The 24,864-nt window shown below is 39.5% G+C and overlaps 1 protein-coding gene across 1 annotated transcript; it reads right to left on the minus strand.

Moving 5' to 3' along the window:
* gfpt1 (glutamine--fructose-6-phosphate transaminase 1) lies at nt 1-24,417 on the minus strand. The gene is made up of 19 exons (XM_084728033.1): nt 24,273-24,417; nt 20,876-20,983; nt 20,068-20,175; nt 19,825-19,950; nt 19,644-19,702; nt 19,420-19,554; nt 18,557-18,618; nt 18,394-18,473; nt 17,643-17,751; nt 17,338-17,501; nt 15,038-15,133; nt 13,313-13,410; nt 13,018-13,138; nt 12,463-12,620; nt 8,698-8,812; nt 8,146-8,273; nt 7,657-7,824; nt 5,321-5,482; nt 1-1,880 (listed from the first exon to the last, which is right to left on the minus strand). The coding sequence occupies exons 1-19, from the start codon at nt 24,277-24,279 to the stop codon at nt 1,836-1,838; spliced, it is 2,049 nt and encodes a 682-aa protein (XP_084584159.1). The 5' UTR covers nt 24,280-24,417; the 3' UTR covers nt 1-1,835.
* Nucleotides 24,418-24,864: the final 447 nt, after the last annotated feature.

The raw sequence follows: 24,864 nt of genomic DNA on the forward strand, positions 1-24,864 counted from the left end.
AAGGGAAGTACTTGACACTTTATTGCATCAGTTCCACTCATAAATAGTGCCCCCCACTCCCTCAGTAACTCATCAGATGTTGCTAAGATTCAGTGCAGCTTCCTCTGTCGATGCCCCCAGTCAAGAACTCGAAACGTTTTCTGGGCTACAAAAGTACCTGTAACGACATTGTCCAGTTTTCAAACCCCGCTCACTGGCTCAGGAGAAGCTCAATGTTTGGGAACATAAATGCAAAAATTCGAGTTAAGGCTTGATTGCAAAAGCAAGATAAATATCTTCAAACCTAAAATATGCGATGCACTAAAAACAAAAAAACAAGAAAGAAAACAAGCAGCTCCGATTTCTTCACTACACAACTGTGTGTGTAACAACACTCGTTCCTTGGCTTTTGAAACAGACATTTGGGATCACATACACACACAGAGCTGGCATCTGACTTTCTATCTAAATAAACATCTACAGTCTGACACACCGCCATGAAACTGTGTATGTGCTCCCTTTAGGTCTTGAAGCATCTTCACAGCTCACAATCCACCAGCGTCAGTACAAGTTTGGCTACAAAAACAATACAGCATGAACATACAAAATATATATGTTTTGGTTTACAACTGCCAAAGCCACTGTAGAGATTTTTGGTTTGACAGGACATTTCAAATGACAGTAACATTCACATTTCAAATCAGATAGTAACTTCAATAAAATATAAAATTTTGTTAAAAAAAAAAGAAAGAAAATGAAACAAAAGAAAGAAAATTTTGCTTCAAATGGTCCCTATATTTCAGAAGTCATGGTGGCAGGGCGAGGGCTGGCAACTGGGTGAAACTCTACTTTAGGTTAGTAACTTCATCTTACTCCGATAACTTCAGTTTCTAGTTAAAATGTAAACGAAACGGTCCGTCTGTTGAGCACTGAGGCAACAGTTCAACATGAGAATCAAACACTGAAATGTGCAGAAAAAGCTTTTAAAGCAATTAAGTCAAAACTGTAAATGGTAACAAAGCAAAATGTGGGTCAGGAAACGAGGCAGGTTCTCGTTAACTGAGCTGACCAAGACCAGGGGCCTAATTGGGGAGATTTTCCTGATAGTGCTTGTCCTACCTTAGGTTTAGGAGATATTACACAGTAGTGTATTAAACAAGCTTTTCTTGTGATGCTGCTCCGGTTTAAAGTCAGGAGAAAAGTCCAAGAGAGAAGCTGAGTCGAATTTGGCAAACTGTGCTGCAATTACGAAGCGGTGACCTGCGGCTTGGAATGATTTATGACTGTCGTTTACTTCAACTGTGGAGTGAAGACACTTCAGATGATTAGCTGCCAAAGAAAAATATCCCAACTAAACTACAAATCATTGCAGTAAAAGAAAAAAAAGAGCCAGTAAGGTCTTTAAATCCTAACTTCTGTCAGTCAACAGCTTGAACGTCAGCCCCGAGATGCTCCCAGTGAGATTAATCAGCACATGTTCACTACACAAGCATGAGAATTAATGTGAATAAACCAAAGTTTCTACGGCTTCAGAAACCCAGAGAGTAATGAGGATTAATGTCAGTGCCAGCCCAGACCATGCCACACTGGAAAAAAAAAACAACAACAACTTCTCTAACATTAATAATACGACAATGATGCCAAAGTTTTCTGAGAAAATAGACAGTGAGATACAGGTAATATGCAACAGTGAGATACACGACTGTTGAGTAAAAGATTGCATTAAAAAGAGCCGTGACGCGAGACACACAAACGGGACATCGTCTTTTCTTGGTTTCTGTGTACAGACGCTCCCTTGCCGTCTGTGTGAATGGGTGTCTGCCAGGCTTTTGTTGTTGGGTGATGAATGGTGCGGTTCACTCCACTGTAACAGACTTGGCCAGGTTTCTTGGACAGTCAACCTGTGTTCAAAGAGAAGAGGTCATTTAGTGCGTGATAAACAGCAGCCATCTCACTTTCTCATCAAGTTCAGGATCCATTTCAAGGTTTTTGTTTGTGATGTCACCGACAGTGAGTCAGCCATTCTCGGAGGACACCCACCATGACACGTACACTGCTACCACTTATTTTGCTAGGTAGCCTCAACCGCTTCACCTCTGCATTAAATCAATTTCAACATAGAGAACATAGCTGCTAAAAACATTAGATTTCAGCACGTCAATGGATTATTTTAGCACCCTGTGTCTACCAGAGAGGAAAAGTTAAACTAAAAACCAGTAAATCTAACCCTAACCTAACAAAGATCAAAACCAGACCACAGTTTATCTGTTTATCTGGTCAAATTAGCAATTATTGAGATCCAAATTTAATTATTTCATTATTGATATAACAAAGCTTGTATTCTTGTGATAACAGGTTAATTTATCCGACTACCTCAGGAAAACAACAGGACATTTTCTCGAGATCATAGGATGATTTTGGAGAACTCAAGCAGGATCACTGAAGTGCAGTCTGAGAACAAATGCAAACCCTATAGATGCTTTTGAATTACAGTTTCTGTTAAGTTTGTGTGAAGTCATGGCGAGTTTTGCAATAACTTAATAAAATAGTCAGTCGTCATGCTCCTTCAGCCTTCTGAAACTTTCCAAGTGGATCAGTGAGCCCACAGTGATCAAACACTGCTAATACTGAACTACAAACCCTGTTAACAGACAACCGTGGATCTGAGCTGGACCGAGATTTAGAGACGACAGTCTGACGCTGCTGCACTGTAACGTTATGACTGAACTCCAGCAGGCTCCCACTCATACTAATGTTAGTATCAGTATCAGTAGTAACTGTCATCAGCATCATTTAGCTGTTTACTACTATTAAGTATTTATGTATTTTATGTGCCAGATCTCATTGTGAAAGCGTTGGTTATTAATACAGTTGTTTCTAGTTTCCTTTTTGATGAAAATACGCTTCTGTCATTTAAATTATCCCTAATAAGAATTTACGAAGCTGTCAAAATAAATAAATACTGTTCTCTGGAGGCAAATACATTTTTACTTCTCTTCTTTTGGGATCCTTTTCCTTTCCAGGAAGGATGGGGAACTAGAGATTGTAATGGATTTGTATGTTCATTTGTTTTACAACCTGCTACACAGCAGCTTTTTGGCATTTTCCTACTCCTTTCATAATATGAAACCTTAACCTCAAAAGGGGACGCGGCCTTGATGAATGGGGCTCGACATATTGCCTGTCTGATGTACAGGCCTATATTCTTCTATAGAACCAGGCGTTCCCATACACTCACTACACAAGTTGCGTTGTCAAAGTTGGTGTCTGTTCGTAACTTTGATGAGACTAAGCTTAATTAGATGTGTGGAAATCTCGATCTGAAGTCAAAGCACTCAGAAATGAGCTGTTAACAGTGTTTGACCCTGAAGTGTCTAAAAAGAAACCTAAGAGGTGGATGCATTATTTACAAAGACAGATTTAAGACCTGACGAGATTTGTATCTGACACTTTTCTCAGCATGAATGAGTGTTAAATTTGTGGAATTCTAAATGTCAAGTCAAAACAGCCATAAATGTGAGCCGCTAACAGTGTTTTACAAGTAATACAGGACTTCTGCTGTTGACTAAATGCTACAGACAACCTATCAAATATAATTTAACCAAAATCACAACAAAAACTTAATACGTGAGCCAGTGATGTGGCAGCAAACCCTCAGCCAGAATGCTTCTCATCAGTCAGATACTTGGATGCACTTTAAAAAACAGAATGAAGAAGGACAGTGGGCGTGCGATGGAGCCGTGTGCGCATAAATGTTTGCTTCTCCGTCAGAACAGCAGTGCAGTTTGGCACGCTGGTGAATAGTTATCGACTTAAAAAACAAGAGCTAACTGGGCCGCGCTGTCAGGACATCTCTCTGAAGTGAAGAGCTCCAACAGCAGCATCAGCGCTGGTTTTATTTACATGTGGTACTTCTCAGTTAAGCTGTTTACTTTGACCTCTGACATCCTGCAATCCAGAAAAGACTGAAGTTTACAAAAGTTTACAAAAGGTATGACAGATAGAATCATGTCTAGTCCTGGTATTCACCTGGGGTCTATTCCAGAAAGTGTGTTTTTTAAATTCTGGGATTGTTAACGCTGAGATGAGGAAAACCTGAGTTTGTTCCAGAAAGGGAGGTAACTTAAATATGTGTCAGTTACTACGGTAAGTGGTCAGCATACCCCATTTAAGAGAAGCACAGAACAGTACAAGCATGGGAGCTAAGCAATGAGCTGCTGTGGACAGGGTCAGCAGGGAAAGGTATTTTAACCACTTAAAGAAGGATTAAAAAATAAATCAATATCATTTTAAGTATACACTATATTTAGAACATTTTCACTTCTTTACTTTTCCGTCACACACCGTTTTCTGATGAGAAACCACTGTTATCCAAGCCAAATACTGCTCTCTGTCCAAACCAACCAAAGTCCAGAGGAGAAATCAATAATTTTACCTCACAGAACACAGGAGTTGCTGATCTACTGCAGCCTCAATCAACAGTAAGTTTGTGTTATTGTGTGGCTTTGATGAACCTAAAGTATCCTTTTCAAACACCAACGTCACAAAATAACACAAACAAATGAATGGATTGAGGCAGTGGTAGACCAGCCACGTCCTGCAAGGTATTATTATTTTGATTTTGGCTACGGATGGTTTGTTTGAAGAGAGCAATACTGATTTGTTTAGCTGGATTTTTTTAGGTGGCTAAATACCTTTTGTTGCTTTTGTTGTTTGTTTGTTTGTTTAAATAAAGGTATGATACAAATACCTAAAAACCATCTACTGTTGGTAATACACTGTCTATCAAGAAGTATCTCCTACTTAAAGTTGCTGCCTGATTCATTTGATCCAACATCAGATTACAGCTGAATAAGAGGATACAACAAATTATATTAAAATGCATAAACATTTTTTAACATATTTAAAAATTTTCATATATTTAATATATTTTTGAAAAATATTCTACATAAAAAACATCACAGCAACTTGCCATCGTTTTTGGAACACGACTGATGAATGACTGGACTATTTCATGAAATTCATAGAGTTTGAAACTTTCACATTGGCTTGGTCAGCAATTTTTTCCCCACATCAATTTGAGCTGTCGCTGCTGCAGTGTTGTTTTTTTTCCCAGAAAATATGCTCGCCATCTGGTTACTTAAATTTAATCCACTTAATCTAAATCCAACTTTGTCAACTTTAATTCTCTTATTACTTTCCATGACTGCAGATACAAATGGTGAGAAACTGATATTTCACTTTTACTTGCTGTTTTTGTTGCTTAAGTGACAGACAGAGGCAATAAATCTCATCTGGCAAAGCAGCCAGGTACCGCCAAGCCTGAGGGGACGGCACTTACGTCGTAACCTCGGAGGACAGCCAGGTGGAAGGACAGCAGCTGGAGCGGGATGACACTCAGGACGCCCTGCAGACAGTCCACACAGTGAGGCACTTTGATGGTGCGGCTGGAGTTCTTGATGGTCTCGTAATCGTCTTTGTCACAGATCACAATGGGGCGGCCCTGTAAATCAAACGGAGCAAATCATTCGTCTGTGTGATCCTAAATCTGAAAACTACCTGATTTTCCACGCCATTTCTCTGTTGATTTTCACACCTCTTAAACCCACATCTGCTGCAGATTACTGACGGGGATGATGTCACGGTGAACTGACCCCTCCCTTGTGCTTATTGAGGTGAAGGATCAGAGGTGTGGCACAGACAGGACTGTGAAAATTAACCCAACATGCAAAATGTGCTGCTGTCATCAAATATTCAGGGAGTTTAAACCTACTACAAGGAGTTTTTAACTGGTTAGGAAACTGTCTCAATTTAATAATGATAACTGTATGGCCTACATAAGTTCACAAGGCCATCTGCGAGAACATCAGCTATATCTATATAGTAATTCCTAATGATCTATATAGTGATTCCTAATGTCAGAAATCAGATGAAGCGAGTCTGTGTTTACATTTTCCCAGCCAATGAAACTGTGAGTAGTACGTTAGCCAGTTAAATAACAAGCAGGAGGAGTTTCTATTTATTTAATTTTATTTTTTAAGTTATATTTTGTGGTTACCCTGGTGGCAAAACAATCATTTTTGTCCACAGGCGCCACCAAAATCAACACAATATGAAAATTCCTTGTAATAGCTTTAAGATTTAACAACTGCAGATAATCTACGGACGCCAAGAACTGTGTTTGCCATTAACTTGAGTTATTATTGAGATAACAAAGCTTGTTTTCTTGAGATAACTGCATAAAAAATTGCAAACACAGCCGTTCTTGGCTTTCATACTGGTTTACAGTAACGGCATAAAAAGTCAGATGATTTGACAAAGTCAGTTCAGTACATCTGCAATGTAATGCTGTATATTTGTACAGAGTTACAAATTAGCTCTCGATGTGTGAAACTAAATGCTTCCTGAGCACTTTAGTGAGTGAATAAATAATCTGCAGGGTCAAACAGAGCTGCAATAGGATATTTAAAGGGATCACCACCCAAAAATGAAAATTCAGTCATTATCTACTTGCCCTCATGCTGACTGAAGGTGGGGTTTATTTTTTCAGTCCACAAAACACTGCTGGTGTTTCACAGGGAAACAACGTTGCAGAATCGCCCAAACAATTTAAGTGAATGGTGACCAGTTTTCAAATGTAAAAAAGACAGCCAAAAAAACAACAACCCCAAAACAAAACAGAAAATGCCATCATATTGTTTGTCAAGTGTCCTAAAGCCCCGACATGCCAAGTTGACTTGAAAGACGTCATTTGAAGTTACATCCAGTAACATTTTCCTCAATAATGGAGACTCCAGTACAACATGCAGGCGTTCTTGTGTAACAGGAAGATGTGGAGGGAAACATTACGGGCAAAAGCACAGCAAATTCTCTGTTGCTGGCTGCAAGAACAAACATAAAAGTCTTCATTCAATGTTACTCCCACCATCATCAGAGGAAGTGGAGACCCAGTGGATTAACTTTATTTTTGATGGAAATGTCCCCACAACAACTGGAAAACCCATTGTGTGAACTGTGTGAAAGTTAAGCCTCATTTGACAGCAGTTAACCAGAGCAGCAGGTTGAATGTCGGTCATTACGTTGCTTTTTTGTGGAACTTCATACTGTAACACAAGCTCAGCTGGGTTTGTTGTTACACTGTGTGATCTGCCAGTGTGTGTATCTGTTGCTGCCGGATGTAAATGTTCGGACAGACATGCCCCGTGGTGCTCTGCCTATTGCACTATTCATATTTCTTGGATTTTCTACCAAATAAATGCTGTTGAGATGCCTAATCTAGCCCTTGTCTAAGTCTGAGAATGAATTACATCCCATGTAATAATTAACCTACCTTATGGGGCAGACAGCTGCTCCCAAAACACAGGCCTATACCTTGTTTTCATGCCTCTTTGGAGCCAATATTTTATTTTACTTTATTTTACTTAATGGGGACACAGAACATTAATCAACATCAGTCTATAATACGTGATGTAACTAGGCCAGAATAAGCAAAAATGCTCATTTACATTTGTACACATCTGTTTTTTTTTTTTTAAATTTAGGGTCATGTCATCCAGCCGTCAGAGCAATTATAGACTGAAACATTTTGCTTTAACATTTCCTAAATATGTCAACATTTATAATAATCCATTATATTAGATTTTGGGGTGTGTATGTGTGTGAGTGTATAGGTCTTACCTGGCGGGCTACAACTTGCTGCAGGGCATTCTGACATTTGGTGTAGGTGTGGTCTCTCATGATGATCATGATGACCGGCATGAGTTTATCCACCAGGGCCAGCGGGCCGTGTTTCAGCTCTCCGGCCAGGATACCCTCTGAATGCATGTACGTGATTTCCTTGATTTTCTACACGGGATAAAAAACACCCACGGGTTAAGAAAAGTTTATGTCTTAGTTATTAAGGCTTACACCACCTTTCTAAGTTGATTTATTTTATTACTCAATGGAGGAGTGAGGTGATCTATAATAAAGGTCATTGCAGAAATCCAAATGTTTTGGTTTCTCAGAGTAAAATAAGGTAAAATATTTCTTGCAGTCTGGTATTACTTTTATAAATCTCTCCAGAGACACTTGGCCCATTATGGCTGTTTAAATAGGAGCAGTTTCACATCAAAACAAATAAAAATTCAGGCAAAGTTGGTTGAAAAGAAGGTTGTATTTGCTCACCAGAGCTCCTTCCAGGCAGGTAGCATAATGGTAGCCTCTGCCCATGATCAGTACACTCTTCTGCTGGTACAACTCTGTCGCCAGCTTCTGGATCTCATCATCCAAACTGAGGACCTCCTTAATCAGATCTAACACACACACACAGAGAAGAAAAACAAATGTGAGTGAGGATTTTTTGGAAAGTGGGAGCAACAAAACTTAATAATCTTGAGTAAAATATTGTGTCAACATGCTGCTGTCGTCACACGGACTCATAATGTGGGGCAGGGAGCAGCGGAGTGGCCAGACAGTCCTCATTAGTTTACCATTAGGGACATGCCATCATATGCTTTAGATCCAGAAAAGCATGTGAAGGCCTGCAGCCAGCAGCTCGTCTTCTCTCTCTCTCTTTTCATTTCCAAGAGGATTGTTTGAACAAACGACAAAAACGAAACAGGCTTTGGATGTACTTGATCTTTGCTCCGAGGGCTGCTTTTCCATCCATATACATTTTAATCACACATGTGATCAGCATTTCCCTGGCTGAACCAGAATACTGGGGGCTTGATTTACCTGGAAGCACTCTCAGGCCCTGGATTATCTCACGGCGTCTGGGCTGCATGGAAATCCTGTCATCGCACATCAGGAGCGCAAACATGATGAGGGCCACAAACTGGCTGGTGTAAGCCTGTACAGCACAAAGTCAGGAAAGCAAAAAACAATAAGTTTGTGTGTTATTAAAGGAGAAATCAGTAAGATATTTACCGTAATTTATCATGAAATGACAAAGATATGTCATCAAAGATTAAGGAAACATGCTAAGCTGAAAAACTCTGCAGTGTCCTCCCTTGAAATTTCTATTGTTCTCAGCCCTCTGCACTTTAAACTAGGGTTGTCAAAAGTATCAATACTTTTTCAATTCCACATGTTTAAAAACCACAACAATATTACCATTTGATAGTACTGAAAGAACCACAGCTATTTTGAAAATTATCTAAGCACTTATTCAAGACCTCAGTTCAGTTTTCTGTACCAGCACAGTGTGCAGGTTGTTATGAAAAAAAAATCCTATTTTTCCTACAGATTTCTGACTAGAAAAAGTGCTGAGCAGCATTACAAATGTTTGTAATGTTCCCAGCTTTCAGATGATGTATACCAATTTTATGTGTAATGTACTGATGACCTGCTATCTCCTGCTAGACCCCTGTCCCTCCCTAAAAAAGACAAAAATGGGTATATTGTAAGTGGAACAGGTTTTAAAGGTACTGCTGTTTTTCTGCTTTGAGCACTATACTGAATACAAAGGGCAGCAACCAGATCCTGACTTGAGCCTCTCTTTCAGTTGAGTCTTGAATCTTGTCTCCCTGTTTTGATAGCAAGCTCCAGCTAATAATCTGCACCAGATGACAAATGGAAGGAGAGGTGGGTTTTAGTACACGCCAAGCAGCATTAAAATGCGAGCAGTTGAGCTCAGTCGAGTTTGAGCTGTTCATCCTGGAAAACTTTGTGAACACACAGCATCACATCAGAGAGCATGCGCTGGAAATGTAAGCGCTCGGCACATCTGACACTCGATGCCTGCCGTCACCGCTGCCCACTCCCTCTCTGCTCCTTCATCTCCGAGCACGTTTGGAGGCCTTCCATGCCCATTTGGGAGATTTAATCAGTGCTCGGGCGAAGCCAAGTCATTTCACGGGACCCTCCAGACTCAGAAATGCCAGCGTCTAAAGCCAAGAATATAGCTGTAAAACCTTTACACTGTGTTTTTCCCCCCTGACAGCACGCTAACCACAGTCCCTCACACAGTCTGCGCTGTCGGTCAGATGTGGCAACATTTTTAATCCACATAGTAAAGTGGAGTGTTTTTCTATGTTCGTGTCACCAACTTTTGGTGTTTTTCACGCAGTGTTGCCCTGCAAACATGCCTGTCCTTACATACAGCTGAAACATGAGCAGATTTCTCTCAGACAGAAACAAATTTTGTATTTACGATGGATACCGTTAGGTAATTCATGAAATCAGTCTCCTTCCATTTACTATCAGCTGACCTGCCAGAAGGATTTGCTTTTTGATAGCATCAAACTATTTTGCCTCAAGTCTCAATTTATTCCATAAATCTTGAATATGATCAGATGAAATGGGAAAAAAAAGAAAAAGCTTTCCTCTTTTCCAATCCACAAAACCTCAAATTAGCGTGGAACAGAGAAAATAGAGGCCAAGTAGATGAATTTGGAGTAATTTAGCAGTTGGGTGCAATACATGTTCTCCAGTGATTTGATGAGCTAGGTCGTGCAGCATTTGGTTGAGCTGGGTGTGGGGATGTGGCCCAGTCAGCCAAGCAGTAAATGATGGCGTCTCTAAGGCGTGCTCTGGGGCTTTGGAGCAGTGCAAGAGTCGCTGAGCCAAGCCCAAGGGCTGGGCCACGGAGGGACCTGCTCCACTGCTCCACTCTCTCCCTCTCACTCCTCACTAGCCGGAGCTCCACTGCTTCTCTGCTCTGCTCCGAGTCTAAACTGGCAACCCTTTTTGGTTTTGAAAAGGAGGTGGAGGGGGGAGAGGCAGAAAACCAAGGATCCCAGCTTTACATGAGTTGAGATGAGAAAATCAGGCTTCTTCATCTCCCGGTGGGATCAGAGTGGAGGAAAATGTCAGCTTCCAAGAGGCGGGGCCAGACTCACAATGGAGTTTTCATCTGGGTTTCATTCTGTCTCGGTGGGCGTTGAGTTCATTTATGAGATGATGCAACAAAGTGATGTACAGTTTCTTCAAGCTCAGTATCAGGGCTTCTGCAGGTCCTTAGTGATTAGTTAAGGACCTGCAGAAGCCCTGATGATCAATGATGTGAATTTTAGGCCTTAAAATGTCTTAAAGTAGACTTTTACAGGTCTACAAATTGAAAACGTTACTTTTATGAAGCTAAATTAACTTCAGTCTTGCTTTTAAAAGTGAAAAAGTTGTTTTGAAAAAAGTTTGTATGAATCATGCCAAACAAAACTAAGCTACTTCTGGAAGTAATAACTTAACTGTTTCTGTTAATGTTGCATTCTTTTAAGTAATGTAATGTGTATGTGTAATGAGTTAAATGCAAGTTCAGTGAGATCTGGCTCAAGAACTGAACATTCAGTATTTGGTTGAAGCATGTTTAAAATAACAAATTTGAAGTCAGCTGCACCTTGTAAAACTATCACTGACAGAAACCACTTAAATTAGGAACTCTTAGTATGAAGAGTCACATGGCACGTCAGCCAGCCTTTATGGCACTCATAAAGCTACAGAAAAAAGCAAACGCTTGCTATCAATCATTATTGTTCTGTATTAATTATCATTAAAGTCCAGCTGCAATGTGACCCACTCTGCACTGACAATTTTAACTTCTGCTACTCCGGTAAGCAACATCCAGAAAACATTTAGGATCTATGCCAACAATCATATGTATAACCCTGCAATACAATAATCCTATGCTATGCACAATGTTCATGTTGAATGTGAATAATTTAATTTAGTTTGCAAGAAATTCTGGGGCTAATATTTGCTATCAGATCCTTTGTACTTTTTGGCCAGTATGGATTTGATATTGGTCTTAAACTTCATTCATAATTGTCTTAAAGAGTCTTGAATTTAACTTCCTGAAATCTTCAGAGTGGACGTTAATAAGATTTCTCTTTTAAGTGGAAGGAAGTAACAAAGTACAAATACTTATATTACTACGCTTGAGTAGAGTTTTCAGGTATCTGTACTTCATTTAAGTACTTGTTTTTTTGACAACTTTTTACTTTTACTGGCTACATTTAACACATCTGTGCTTCCTACTCCATATATTTTCAAAACAGGTGTGTTATTTTGTTTTTAATGTGTTTGAGAGAATTTATTGATTATTTTTATTTAGCATCATTCCACACCGCCCTCCTAACATCAATGCAAAGGGGCAAATATACACAGAAAAGACAATTTCTTGGTGTATCCAATAGCGCTTATCACAGATGACAAACATAACAAGACAAAAAAGACATAACAGCTGTTAATCAAACTAATCAACTAATTGTTTCAGCTCTAATTAAAACAGAAATTTTAGATTATTGAGTCACAGTCATTATTTTTTATGAATTTTTTTTTATGTATTTCATAGCAGCTCTAAAAGGGAGGAAAAAAAGTGAAAAATGCATTATTATAGATGTAGATAGTAGTATTACCCAGATATAAACTTCCCTCCTCACACAAAAATGGTTCACATGTGTGTTTTGTTTACTTTCAGTCACTGACCGTCTATGACTGAGACAGTGTGTGTTAAACATGTCCTGCATTTAAAACATTAAAGTTTGTTGAAGTCCGTAGACTCACCTTGGTGCTGGCTACACCTATCTCTGGCCCGGCGTTGATGTGGACTCCACAGTCAGTCTCCCTGGAAATGGAGCTGCCCACTGTGTTGGTGATGCCCACAGTCAGAGCTCCTCTCTCCTTACAGTAGCGCAGGGCCATGAGGCTGTCAGCAGTCTCCCCTGGAGGATTGGCAGGAATATCAGTTTATGCAATGTTAACAGTACTGACAATAAAATTATGCTGATTTATTAGTTTGTTAGGAAATAGCTTTTGCACCACACAGGCCTCTGATCTGAAACAGCTTCACAGAAAAACCACTACAGAAATATCACACATCTTGCAAAAAAACATAAATATTACCCCACACACATTCAGAAGACCACAGAAGAGCAGAGGAGTGTATACACAGAAAACTCGACTGTACTGCACAAGTTTGACTCAACAATTTAAAAAGACTCAAGCTGAGCACAAAAAGAGATAAATCAGGAAGAACCAAAGTGGCTCCCAGGGATGGAAAGTGGAGGACAAATGGGGAATGTGTGCTTGATCTAGTCCAGATGGCACTGGCCTCCCCACCTGACTGGCTGATAAAGAAGCAGACGTCGTCTCGGAAGACGGGTGTGTTCCTGTCCAGGAAGTCGCTCGCCAGCTCCACCATGACAGGCAGCTCGGTCAGCTCCTCCAGCACCTGGCGGGTCTGCGAAAGCAACCGAGCACTGCTCAGCATCATTCTGTTCAAACAAGCCAGTCGTGCTCGGAGCACAGAGTGTGCCAGCGCACAGACCTCACACCTGTGTCCACAATATAGACGTGTTTCCAATATGGCTATTTACACCAAAGAAGAAATAGCATTCGGTTGGCGACTACTCACCGCCACCCCGGCGTGGTAACTGGTGCCACAGGCAATAAGGATAAGTCGCCGACACCTCTGGATCTCTTTGATGTGGTCCTTCAGTCCACCCAGAATCACTGAAAGCAAACCAAACAGCTAATCCATCATTCTGACTCATTATTTTCCACCTCATTAAAAAAGAACCATAAAGAGCCCAGGAGAGAGCTGAGAATTTTTTTTAAACAAAACTATCATTGACAACTGACTTTTACATCATTTGCTTTTTTTATACGTGTGTTGCTCTATCAGTGTTAATTTCAACTAATTTTTGTCAGTTTTCTTCAACATTTTTTTCCACCGATGAAAATGAGACGATAACTAAATAAAACAAATTTATGCTAATAAAAACTATGATGAAAAGTGCTGACACTTATTTCTTCATTTCACATTTCACGTCAAGAACCTTTGTAATCTGTGTGTAGCAACAATCACCGATAAAAACTCAACAAACTTGAAATGATTTGCAGACGAGTCATCCCAAAATTCACGGAAAGGTAAACACACTCAAATGTGTTTGTGTTTAAAGTTATTTTATCAGCTAACCCAAGTGTGTTTTTGTTAAACTTGAAATACACTACAAGCTAAAAGAAAACACTAATGTCCTGTGCTGATTAGAAAAGTGATCTCAAATCGTAAAATTAAAAGATTGACTGATACGCTAAAGGTTATAAGTGGAAAATTACACTATCCTCAAACTGAAACAAATATGTGACAAAAAAATAATGCATGTTTGAAGAAATTTTAGATATGATAAGAGAAAGGAGCAGACATGTAGTGTACTTAATGTTAATAACAGGCTAATAGATGTGTCCTCCAGCAGTATACAATACTTTTGGAAATTCTAGAGAAATGTTTAAATACTTCATGACACTCGGCTCTGGAGGGGTGACACCCCAGCTGCCACCCAAGTTTTGGACAGTTCTAGTTCAAAGTACACACATGAAAAGTTGTGGCTGGATGGAAATTTACAAGACTGAAACTCTGTCCGAGTACAAGCAAACACAGCAAGCACTGATGCTCCAACACGTTATTCGATGAGCTGTATGAAGTGTTGAGCTTATTTTCAATGAAAAAAGACATGTATTTGGAAAAATGTGTAAAAAATTGAAAAGGAAACATTTTATTGTTTTTTATTGCCACGTATATTGATAAATGTGATTATTTGCAATTAAATCTGCATATATTTTTGCCATTTAAAGCCTCCAGTTCACCCCATGAATATTTCTCTAGATCTGCCCCTGCACTTTAATTAAACCCACTCATTTTAGTCGACTAAATGTACTGCAGGTTCAGTCGACTAAAATCTTGCCATCATCAACTAAAACTAGACTAAACTTAAAACAATTCAGATAACTAAAATATGACTTAAACTAATTGGCATTTTAGTCAAAAGACTATGGCTACAACTAAATTAAAATTTGCTGTCAAAATTAACACTGAGCTGTGTCTATTCATTCTGTTCAAGTAGAATGAGAGAAAAAGCACCAGTTTTAGCTCGGATACACTGTAAACTTTGATTATGCAGTGTTGTGCAGGTAGCTGAAATAATCAGTGTATTTTACTTTTCAGATATCCTGAATTGAAGACATGTGAGCACGTGTTTGAGCAAAACACATGAAGGAAACAGAGTGGAAAATAGGGAATTTATAGGCGTGTTATTACGTGAAAGCGCCACTGAGAAAACGACTCAGACCTCACTCTGACCTGTGTTGTTGTCGAAGTTGACTCTCCCTCTCATGGTGTTGACCACAGACTCTGGCTGCTCAAAGATCTCCTTCTGCATGAAGGAGCTGTAGTTGCCTGTGGTGGGAGGATCAGAAATCAGGGGAACATTTCCAACAGTAGTATAAAAAACACAAGGTAAATGCCTCTTAAGGATACAAGTGATGGACTTTTATAAAGTGTAAGGCTACATGAGGCCGTCTGAAAAAGGTCTTGTTGACACACATTAAGTACCTGAAAATGCAAACCACAACATCCTGGAGGAGCCAGAAAAACCTTTACAATGTTTTACAGATAATCAGACTTTACTGGAAATGGAGGGAGTTACTGTCTTTTGGTTGCTTTATTAACTTATTCATAGCCACAGGGCAGGTCACTCCTTAAATGTAGGAAAAACAAATATAAGACACCAGAGAGATAGTGTTTTTCCATCAATAATAAACTGTGACACTGAAATATGCGTTTGAGCGTTTGTCAGCCTGCCTCTGACAGCAATTTGGGTCATGCGAATTAGGTTATTCAGCAGAAAGGCTCCAGAAACTGAAACGGAGGAGAGAGGCTGAGTAATGACAGGACCACAAAGGAATGTCGAGAGCAGCCAACATCAGTTTACCTCTGCCCTCTGCTGGAGTACAGAGGAAGAGTCGGTGAAGGAGAAAGAAATACAAAAACTCACAGACAATGAAACAATGAATAAGTTATTGCAGCAGTGACACATTTACCATTGTGAAAAATAAAACAATGAACACAAAGTTTAAGTGTTGTCTTTCAGCTTTCAAGTTCTGTAACTGTAGCAGGGTAATGCAAACCATTTTTTTAATATGATTAGAGGAGTGATAATTAGTCGCTTAATCAATCATTCGATTGAAACAAAATTAGTTGCCAAGTGTTTCGATAACTGATTAATCTTTTCAGTCTTTTTTCAAGCCAAAATGTCAAACATTTGCTGGTTCCAGCTTTTTAAATGTGAAGACTTCCTGCTTTTCTTTGTAATTTATGAAGAAAATGAGAAGTCTTTGGGTTTTGGACTACTGCTTGGACATAAAAAGCAATCTGAAGATTTCTCTTTGCCCTCTGAGAAATTATGATGAGCACTTTTCTAAATATTTTTTCATTTTATAGATTAAACCAGTGATTTCCAAAGTGTGGGCTGCAGCCCCCTGGTGGGCTGTGAAAGTACTTAAAGGTGTGCCAGAAGAGGTAATTAAAAATAGATAAGTAGGGCTGGAGCGTGACTTTCAGATTTCAAATTGGTGTGTGGCCTTCTTAAGTTTGGGAAAGGCTGGAAATAATTTTAGTTGCTTTCTTGACAAGAGTTAGAAGAGAGGATGGATACCTCTCATGTCTGTAGGGTCAATATGAGGCTGTAGCTGACTTAGCTTATCTGGCCACTGGAATCAGGGGGAACAGCGAGCCTGACTCTCTTAGAAGGTAACAAAATCCACCATCCAGCACCTCCACAGCTCACTAATTACTATGTTATATCTTGTTTGTTTAATCTGTACAAAAACTGAAGGTTAAACTCCCCGTAAAACTGGGAATTATTGATTTTATGTGCCAGACTGTTCATTGGCAGAAATCTCTACCTTCCTTGAGTCTCCACTGGTTGCTTGACACCCGCCAAGAAACTGTCTGGCGCACAACCACCTGCTGAAAGGCTAATTGTTGTTTTAAAACTTTGGTTTTAAGTTTTTGATTAAACAAACAAGATATAAGATGTTACGTGAGATATGAGACATGAGAATTAATCTTCTAATCGTCTCTCTTTAGATGATAAAATAATTCAGCATATTTACCAAAGTGTTGAAACATTCCTTTAATTTCTGGAACGAAAGGAGACATTTGCTACATGGTTCAACTTAAGTAAATGTAAATACACTTGTATTAATGCTGAGATTTACATCTCAACCTCAACTGTTTGACTACAAAGCTAAAAATAGAAAAAATACTTCATCGTCGTACTACAAAATGACTACACTCTATATCAACTTTGGCACAAAGAGGGAAGTTGAGGGTGATAAAATGGCTTCCCTGGGGGCGCAGCTGATCCAGCAGGGTCGTAACTGGCTGCATGATAACAAGGATGTCCTCAGGGCTGGATGTTAAAAGCCAGTTCAGCTATACAAGCAGCCGGTATCCCATTAAGACTTACACAATAATAACAGGGTTCAGGACAAAATTACAAGGCAGTGCAACAATGATTTATTAGTAGATATGGTCAGGGCAGGAGAAACGACCGGTGGGGAGAACAGGAACAGAACAAAAGCTGACCTTCCACTCACCCTTCATGATCTGCTGTAGCTCCATCTGCAGGGTCTGGATGGCGCGGGCTGGATAGTCTCCGGCCCTGCGCTTTATCCTGTGGATGGACAGGCGGCCGTCCATCACAGCCGCCACATCGTCGTCCTCCAGGAAGATCACGCGGTTTGTGTGCTCGATCACTGCGCTGTCGTGGCAAGAGACGACATCAAACATAATATTCACACTCTACAGACAGAGCTGAGCCGTTTGGAGCTGGCGAGCGTGTTTCATGGAGAGTGCTTGGATGCTGTAAAAGGCAGATGCACACACACGGGTATTTGCTTACCTTGCATCAGAGGCAAAGTAGTACTCCACAGCTTTCTCATCCACAGGGAACAGGCAGGTGTCCTGGTCTGTCCTGGGCAGGGCACTGCAGCTCTTCTTGTCTTTACCAGCTAAGGGAGAGAGAGAAAATAAACTGGGCCTCAGTCACACTTAAAACCCATTTACTCCTCATATTAGCATAAGTTATCTGAATAATAAATGATCTAATCTTGCCTTTGCATTTACATTTGGTAATTCTAACTCATTCTCCTTATCGTCATTAAGATCGGACCTCTGTCCTCCTCAAAACCTTGTGTAATTTGAGCTATTCAAAGATTGCAAATCACCCCCAGACTCCCTTAAAAAAAAAAACAAACAAAAAAAACAAAAAACAAAAACAGAATTTTGTGAGTTGGTGAATTAGGGGAAACTTTAAAACCCATTACTTCTTTCTTTGTCAGTTAGTCCCAGTGTGTAGGATACTGTGTCTAGATAAATTATATGCCTTGTTAACAGCAGATCAGCTGCACATATGAGTGCACATTGTATGAATTTTGCTGCCTATGATCCAAAAACAATGTGAGCCAGACTACCTCTAGATGTGGTCCGGCAGATCCAATCACATCCCAATCGTGACACATTTACACCTTGTATTAACACGTGTTTTTCTTATCTGAACAACGTGTCAGGATACAGGTTGCATGTTAATACCAGGTGTAAATAGGTTGTTGTATGATCATATGGGGACAAATTAGTCTAAAAGCAGAACTTACACGAGCGGTAAAGCACAGGAATATGATCTGTGGACAGCTTGTGGTCGCTCCTCACTCCCATCAGCAGTGGACTTCCCCTCCTGCACGTCAACATTTGTATGAGCCAACAACATCTGAATCTGCAGTAACACACAACAGTCTGACAGCATCGTGGAGAGTGTACCTTGTGCCGACTGCCTCTCCGGGGTAGTGCACACTTTTGAAGACCAGGGCAAAAGCTCCCTCCTGGCAGGCGGAAGAACAAACACGTCAGACAGGGTCTTTCATCTGCTCATCACTTCAGGTGCAGCAAAAACATGAACTCATTTACCATCTTTAGGAACAAGCATTAAGAATAATAAGTTGTGTGCATCAAGAACCCTCCTCTCTCTGTTTCTTCAGTTAGGTGTCCTCAGTGTTTACCAACTGAACCATCTCCAGATTAGCATATTTGCTCATGGCTCCTTAAAAAAATACTTCCCTCTTCTTTTCATGATATATTTGTGCTCAATTTCATGCTTATTCCTCACACAGCTTTTGTTTCCATTAACCCAGCCATAAGAATAATAAAATAAGATGGATCTAACCAATAAAAGGCCTATTATGTATATTGTTTGTAGATATTATTTGTGTTAATTGTCTCCTTTATCTTACTTGCCTTATGAATAAGCAACATTATGAGTATATGCTCCTAGTGTGATAATGATAGTATTAGTGTATATCTGCATGTATTATGAATGAGTGCTGAATGTGCATGTGTGTGTGTCTTATAAATATGACTGATACATGATACATGTGTAACAGATGGGTGTTTATTGGATGCACTGCTGTCAAACACACGTTTAAAATAATTGATAAAGCCCTTTCAAGCCCCTGGAAAATTTTCAGGCAATTCTCTTCACATTTCCTTGCAAATTTACTGTATATATTGTATCTTTTCTTACAGTTTTTATTAGGGCTGCACAATATGGTAAAAAATAAAGTCATATTGTAATTATTTTGACTGACAAACAAACAAACAAACATTAGTGATGAGTAGGTGCTTACAAGCTGCTGGGTCACACGTTCCACCAGTGTGGCGAAGCTGATGTCATCACTCTCCCGGTTGTCGTACATATACTTCACCAGCTTGGCGATGGTCTCTGTGTCAGTCTCTGACTCAAACTCATAGCCTTTGCTCTCCTGTGGAGATGGAGAGAGACAGTTAATCCTGTCTCCTTTCAGACGGATGAAAAGACATCTACAATAGTTCATGAAAGATATTTGCTCACCAGGAATTTCCTCAGGTCTTTGTAGTTGGTGATAATTCCATTGTGAATGACAATGAACTCTGCAGACCAGAAAAATTATCATAAACTTTAAAAGATCAAAGAAATAACTGAGCTGTTGTGCAATGGGTCAAACATTAAGATCTGTGGAGCGAGTCGTCCTCCTATCTTTAACACAGCTCACCATTTGTCTTGTCAGATCTGTGTGGATGGCTGTTAACTGGGCTTGGAACACCGTGGGTGGCCCAGCGGGTGTGAGCGATGCCGAGGTGAACATCAAACTCCACATCCAGGTCGAGATCCTGCTGCTCTGAAAGTCAAACAAACACAATACAGACGATATTCAGTATCCCAGCAGCACCACAGAACACAGGATGAGAAATTAAGGTTCCTTTTATTCAACTTAAGGAACTTCAACTCAGCTTACTGTGGATCTCCTCATCGAGAACCTTCACTTTTCCACGTTGCTTGATCAGTTGGATACTCTTGGCATTTGACTCCCAGTCCTTGCCATTGCCACCGTCAATTCCGACACCTTAAGACAATAAAACATAAGAAGGAGCATGACAATGGCAGCGATCACAAGTTCTGCAGTATCGACAGAAAAAGAACTATAGTGTTGAGCTGCACCAATAAACTGATTAATCAATCAAAACAAAATGATTTGCCAACTTCTTTGATCATATTTCAGAGAAAATTTGTCAAACACTTGCTGGTTCCATCTTCTTCTATGTGAGGATTTGCAGCTTTTCTTTGTGTTTTCTTTGAAGACATCACAAACAACTAATCAATTTATTGAGAAAATAATGAGCAGATGAATTAATAATTATAATAATTGTTAGTTGCAGCCCTATGGTGTTTTTTTTGGCTTCTATAAGAACAGACCTCCAACATAAAATCCAGCTATGTTCAACTAATGCATGGAAACAAAAAAAGCTGTGTGGAATACAAACAGACTAACATGAAGTAAATTAAATTCAATAATTCACAATGACCATCAGTCTTGCTTTGTGCTCCTACCTCATTAGAACATACTAAACAAATGAGTGTGATTAATAGGACGATTCTTATGCTGCATTAACATTTTATTAGACACACCGTAAATACTATCAGCAACTTGGTGGCATTATGAGCACCAACTGTCCTGCAGAGGGGGCAGTGAGGAGACACTGAAGGAATGAGCCTGATAAAAACAAAGTGTGTGTTGGTGATGTGAGCCTTTCAGCGTCTCTCACCGGCTGAGTCGTAGCCTCTGTACTCCAGACGCTGCAGACCTTTGAGGAGGATCTCAAGGATCTCACGTCGAGTCCTTGGCACGTGGTAGTTGAGATATGCAAAGATTCCTGGGGAGAGGAGCAAAATGTCAAGATTGAGTGTTGTGCTTGTCCTTTGAAAGTCTGCTTAGAAGAGCAGCTGAAGCACACATCGACTGAAATGTCTGCTAGACCGGTACATCCGGTGTTAACTGTTAATTCAACCCTGTTCTGCAGCTGACTCTCAATGTTTACAGCAGAACAGCCCTAATTATCACCCAAATGAGCGTCAACTAGGCCTGAATGATTTTTAAAAATATCTCAATTATTTTGACTGATATTGCAACTATAATATGATTTAGAATATCAGGAATACTTTTTTTTACTTAATTATAGTCATTTTAAATGAAAAACACTGAAATGATTAAGATGTGGTTTTAGCGAGGATCTGTACCACACAAAGATGTTTTCTCAAATTGTTTAAGAAAAAAAAGTCACAATTCTCTGATTTCAGCTTCACAAATGTGAATATTTTATTTTGACAATAACCTGAACATCTCTGAGTTGTGAACAAAACAAGTCATTTGAGGATGTCATCTTTTTGCTGCAGTCACGCCCTCATTATTTCATAAATCCAAAACTGTATTGCATGTCAAAAGTCAATTATGGGCAAAGCCTGAGAAACCAGTCTTACAAGAGAGTTTACTGTGGTAGGAAAACAAATCTTTTTTTTCTGTCTGAGCAGTGAGACCTGCTTGGAGACAATGGAGTGTATCTATAGACCTGGTGTTTTGCAAGCTGATATCACCTGCCTCTGAAAGTGTGGGAAAGGAAGCGACTGTCCCAGAAACACAAGAAATCTCCCTCAAGATAAGATAATAGTACACAACTATGACTGCACATTAAACCATCTCAGCATATCATTTCAAGATGTTTTTTTCAGTCTCACTCTGTAAATCAAACTGAGTTGCGTAAATCAAGACTTGAACATTTAAAATTGACAAATTTAGTCATAGTCAGTACATCTTCCTGCTGGCATCCACAGCCAGTCCAATTTTTGTCCAGCGAGTAACTCACACTGACAGGAGTGTCACCTTAATTGGCCAAAGGGGAGGCATGAAATACAGCCCTGTTACACAGCTAAGCACTGCCAGATAAATGCAAATGTGGAGCCAGAAGGCTGCCTGGTTCAACAGAGCATTCATTCAAAACAGCAGGTGACGGGGGAGAATGAAGTTAGGGGCAAATGCCTGCAGGAAAGTGTTACAGCAAGCAGGCAAAAATCAGAAGACTAGTAGTGATGCGCTATAATATAGACACGTCATCAGTATCAGCTTTAAAATTAAAATCTGATTCTGATCGGTCAATTACAACTTTATGTGGTCTGTTATTTCTGTATAACAGACCACTGCTATTAGTGCTGGGTGTCGATTCAGATTTCCCAGATTAATTTGATCTGATTCACTAGGTCCTGATTCAATATTGATATTGATTCGGTTAAGGATATTTCAGTTACAATCCTGATTTTGTTTGAATATAAAAGAGATTTCAGAGAACTGATTCTGTAAATTATACAGGAAACCCTCAAACATTTTTCAGGCTTTAATATTTCTTTGCTTATCATTCTAGATATTTTATTGTGGACTTCTTATCATGCTATTATGGTACTGTGCGTTTCTGGTTTTGTTACATCTCTATTAGTTATAAACTGGCACGCCTGTGACAGTGTATATAAATAGAGAAGTGTTTGTTTTCGATTCCTAAGAATACCAACTAGTCTATCTGGTTTGATTAGTGTACCTGGAGATTGTGGTGGCAGTGATGGGAAACAGAGAGGCATCAGTTATCAGTCAGTGTGAGGCAAGAAGAGATAGTGACGGATGAAAGCAAAGCACTGCAACCACATTACCACAAATGATCATGACTAATTTATTTCCCAGGCATTTTCTCAAGAAGAGTTTAACATCAGCGCCCAATGACAGCAAGTTACATCAAATCAGTTGGCACGTCTAGTCACGCTCATGGTGGCAGAAGTAATCAGATCCTTTACTTTTGTAAAACTTCCAATAAAGCCATGGAAAAATACTCAATTACATTAAAAGTCCTGAAATAAGTAGCATGTTAGTGTTGTAGCTGCTGGAGGTACAGTTAGTTTGGACTACTTTAGTAGCTAGCTAGTTTGTTCCGGTGGTTCCCATTCTAGGGGCTGAGCACTTCCACAGTCATCAGGTAAATCTGAGGTGTCCTGAAAAACACTGGTTTAGCTAATCTTTAATAATGTGTCGGTCTTCAAAAACTTGATAGATTGTCCATTAAATCTGCAATGATTAATAATTCATTGATTATTAATCAACTGTCGAATTTATCTCCAACTAATTTGATAATCAATAATCAGTTTAAGTTAATTTATAAGAAAAAAGTCAAAATGATCAGATTCCTGTTTCTTAAATGTGATTCTGGTTTCTTTACTCATTTATGACAGTAAACTGAATATCTTTGGGTTGTGGACAAAACAAGACATTTGAGGACATCACTTCAGGGTTCGGAAAACACCGATTGACATTTTTCACCACTGGACCAAACAATTAATCGATTAATCAAGAAAATAATCAACAATGAAAACAATCGTTAGGTGCAGACCTGTTATCCACTGACACAGATCTTCATCTGAAAAGTAACTAGAGCTGTTGAATGAATGTAATGGAGTAGAAAGTAGCTTATTTCCCTCTGAAATGTGGTGGGGAGGAAGTGTAGAATTAAAAAACTCAACAAAACTCAGGTAACTTAAGTACAAGTACCTCAAAACTGTACTTGAGTACAGCAGTAGAGTAAATGTACTTAGTTACTTTTCATCACTGATTCAGGCTTTCATTTATAGGCAAAAATAGTGTCTCTTCTGTTACAACAAAGTGGCAACATTAACTCATAGTTAGTCTAAGCATGTAACGCTACATCAATGAACGAGAGTGACAGATGTTTCACAATTAACTCGGGGAAAGTTACGTTATAAACGTAATGTGACCGCAAACCACGTAACTGTCTGGTTAGCAGGAAAAAAGCCGGGCGTCATTTTAACGTTATTCACAGATGACTTGCCGTTTGACACGCTTGATTTTACATCATACAAATAACACGTATAACTAATAAAGTGAAACATCAATTGTTTTATATTTGGCTAGCTAACAGCATCAGCAGCACCAGCTCATGTTCGCTAACTCAGGTTAGCCACCCTTAGCTAATTTCCATTGACTTACACCTTTAGCCTAAGCTAACTATGCTAGCACTACTTCAGATTTGATTCAACAGCTGTTCTGATAAATAAAAAATAAGATACATTTCCGGCTGAATGATATAAACGTAGAATTTACTCAGTACTCACCACACATGTCTACAGTTTGGGTGCCAGACTTACAGCTACTCGGGTAGCTGGGAACGCCTGTCACTTAAGCTTCGCCCCCTTCTGATGCCACTGAATCAGAGCCAACCACCATCCTCCACGGCGCCCTCTGATTGGTCGAGCGGCCTGTCAGTCAGGTTGCACCTACCGACGCAGGCACTCCTGACGTGGCACAGGATGCAGATCCGTGGGTAGGACAGTCAGACAGGCAGTCAGTCTGTCAGAAGCACCCCTAAAATCAACATCCCTGCACAAAGACGAGCCTGTGCTCTCTGCCAACTGCAAATATAGAGCCTCAGCGATAAGTCGATTAGTAGTCAATTATTAACGTATTAACTATCATTAATCATTAATTATCAAAATAGGCAATTATTATTAAATTGCCTTTTTTCATTGGTTTGAGTCATTTAAATTTAAATAATAAAAAAAAAAAATCAAAATGTTCTTATTCCAGCTATTTAAATGTGAATATATGCTGGTTTGACTCTGATCCTTCCTGTTGTGGACAAGACATTTGAGGACGTCATCTAGGGCTTTCATGAACGCTGATTTGAATTTTCCACTATTTTATAGA

Source organism: Lutjanus erythropterus, chromosome 10, assembly GCF_056507025.1.
Source record: "Lutjanus erythropterus isolate fLutEry1 chromosome 10, fLutEry1.hap2, whole genome shotgun sequence".
In the NCBI taxonomy this organism is placed as follows: Eukaryota; Metazoa; Chordata; class Actinopteri; order Lutjaniformes; family Lutjanidae; genus Lutjanus; species Lutjanus erythropterus.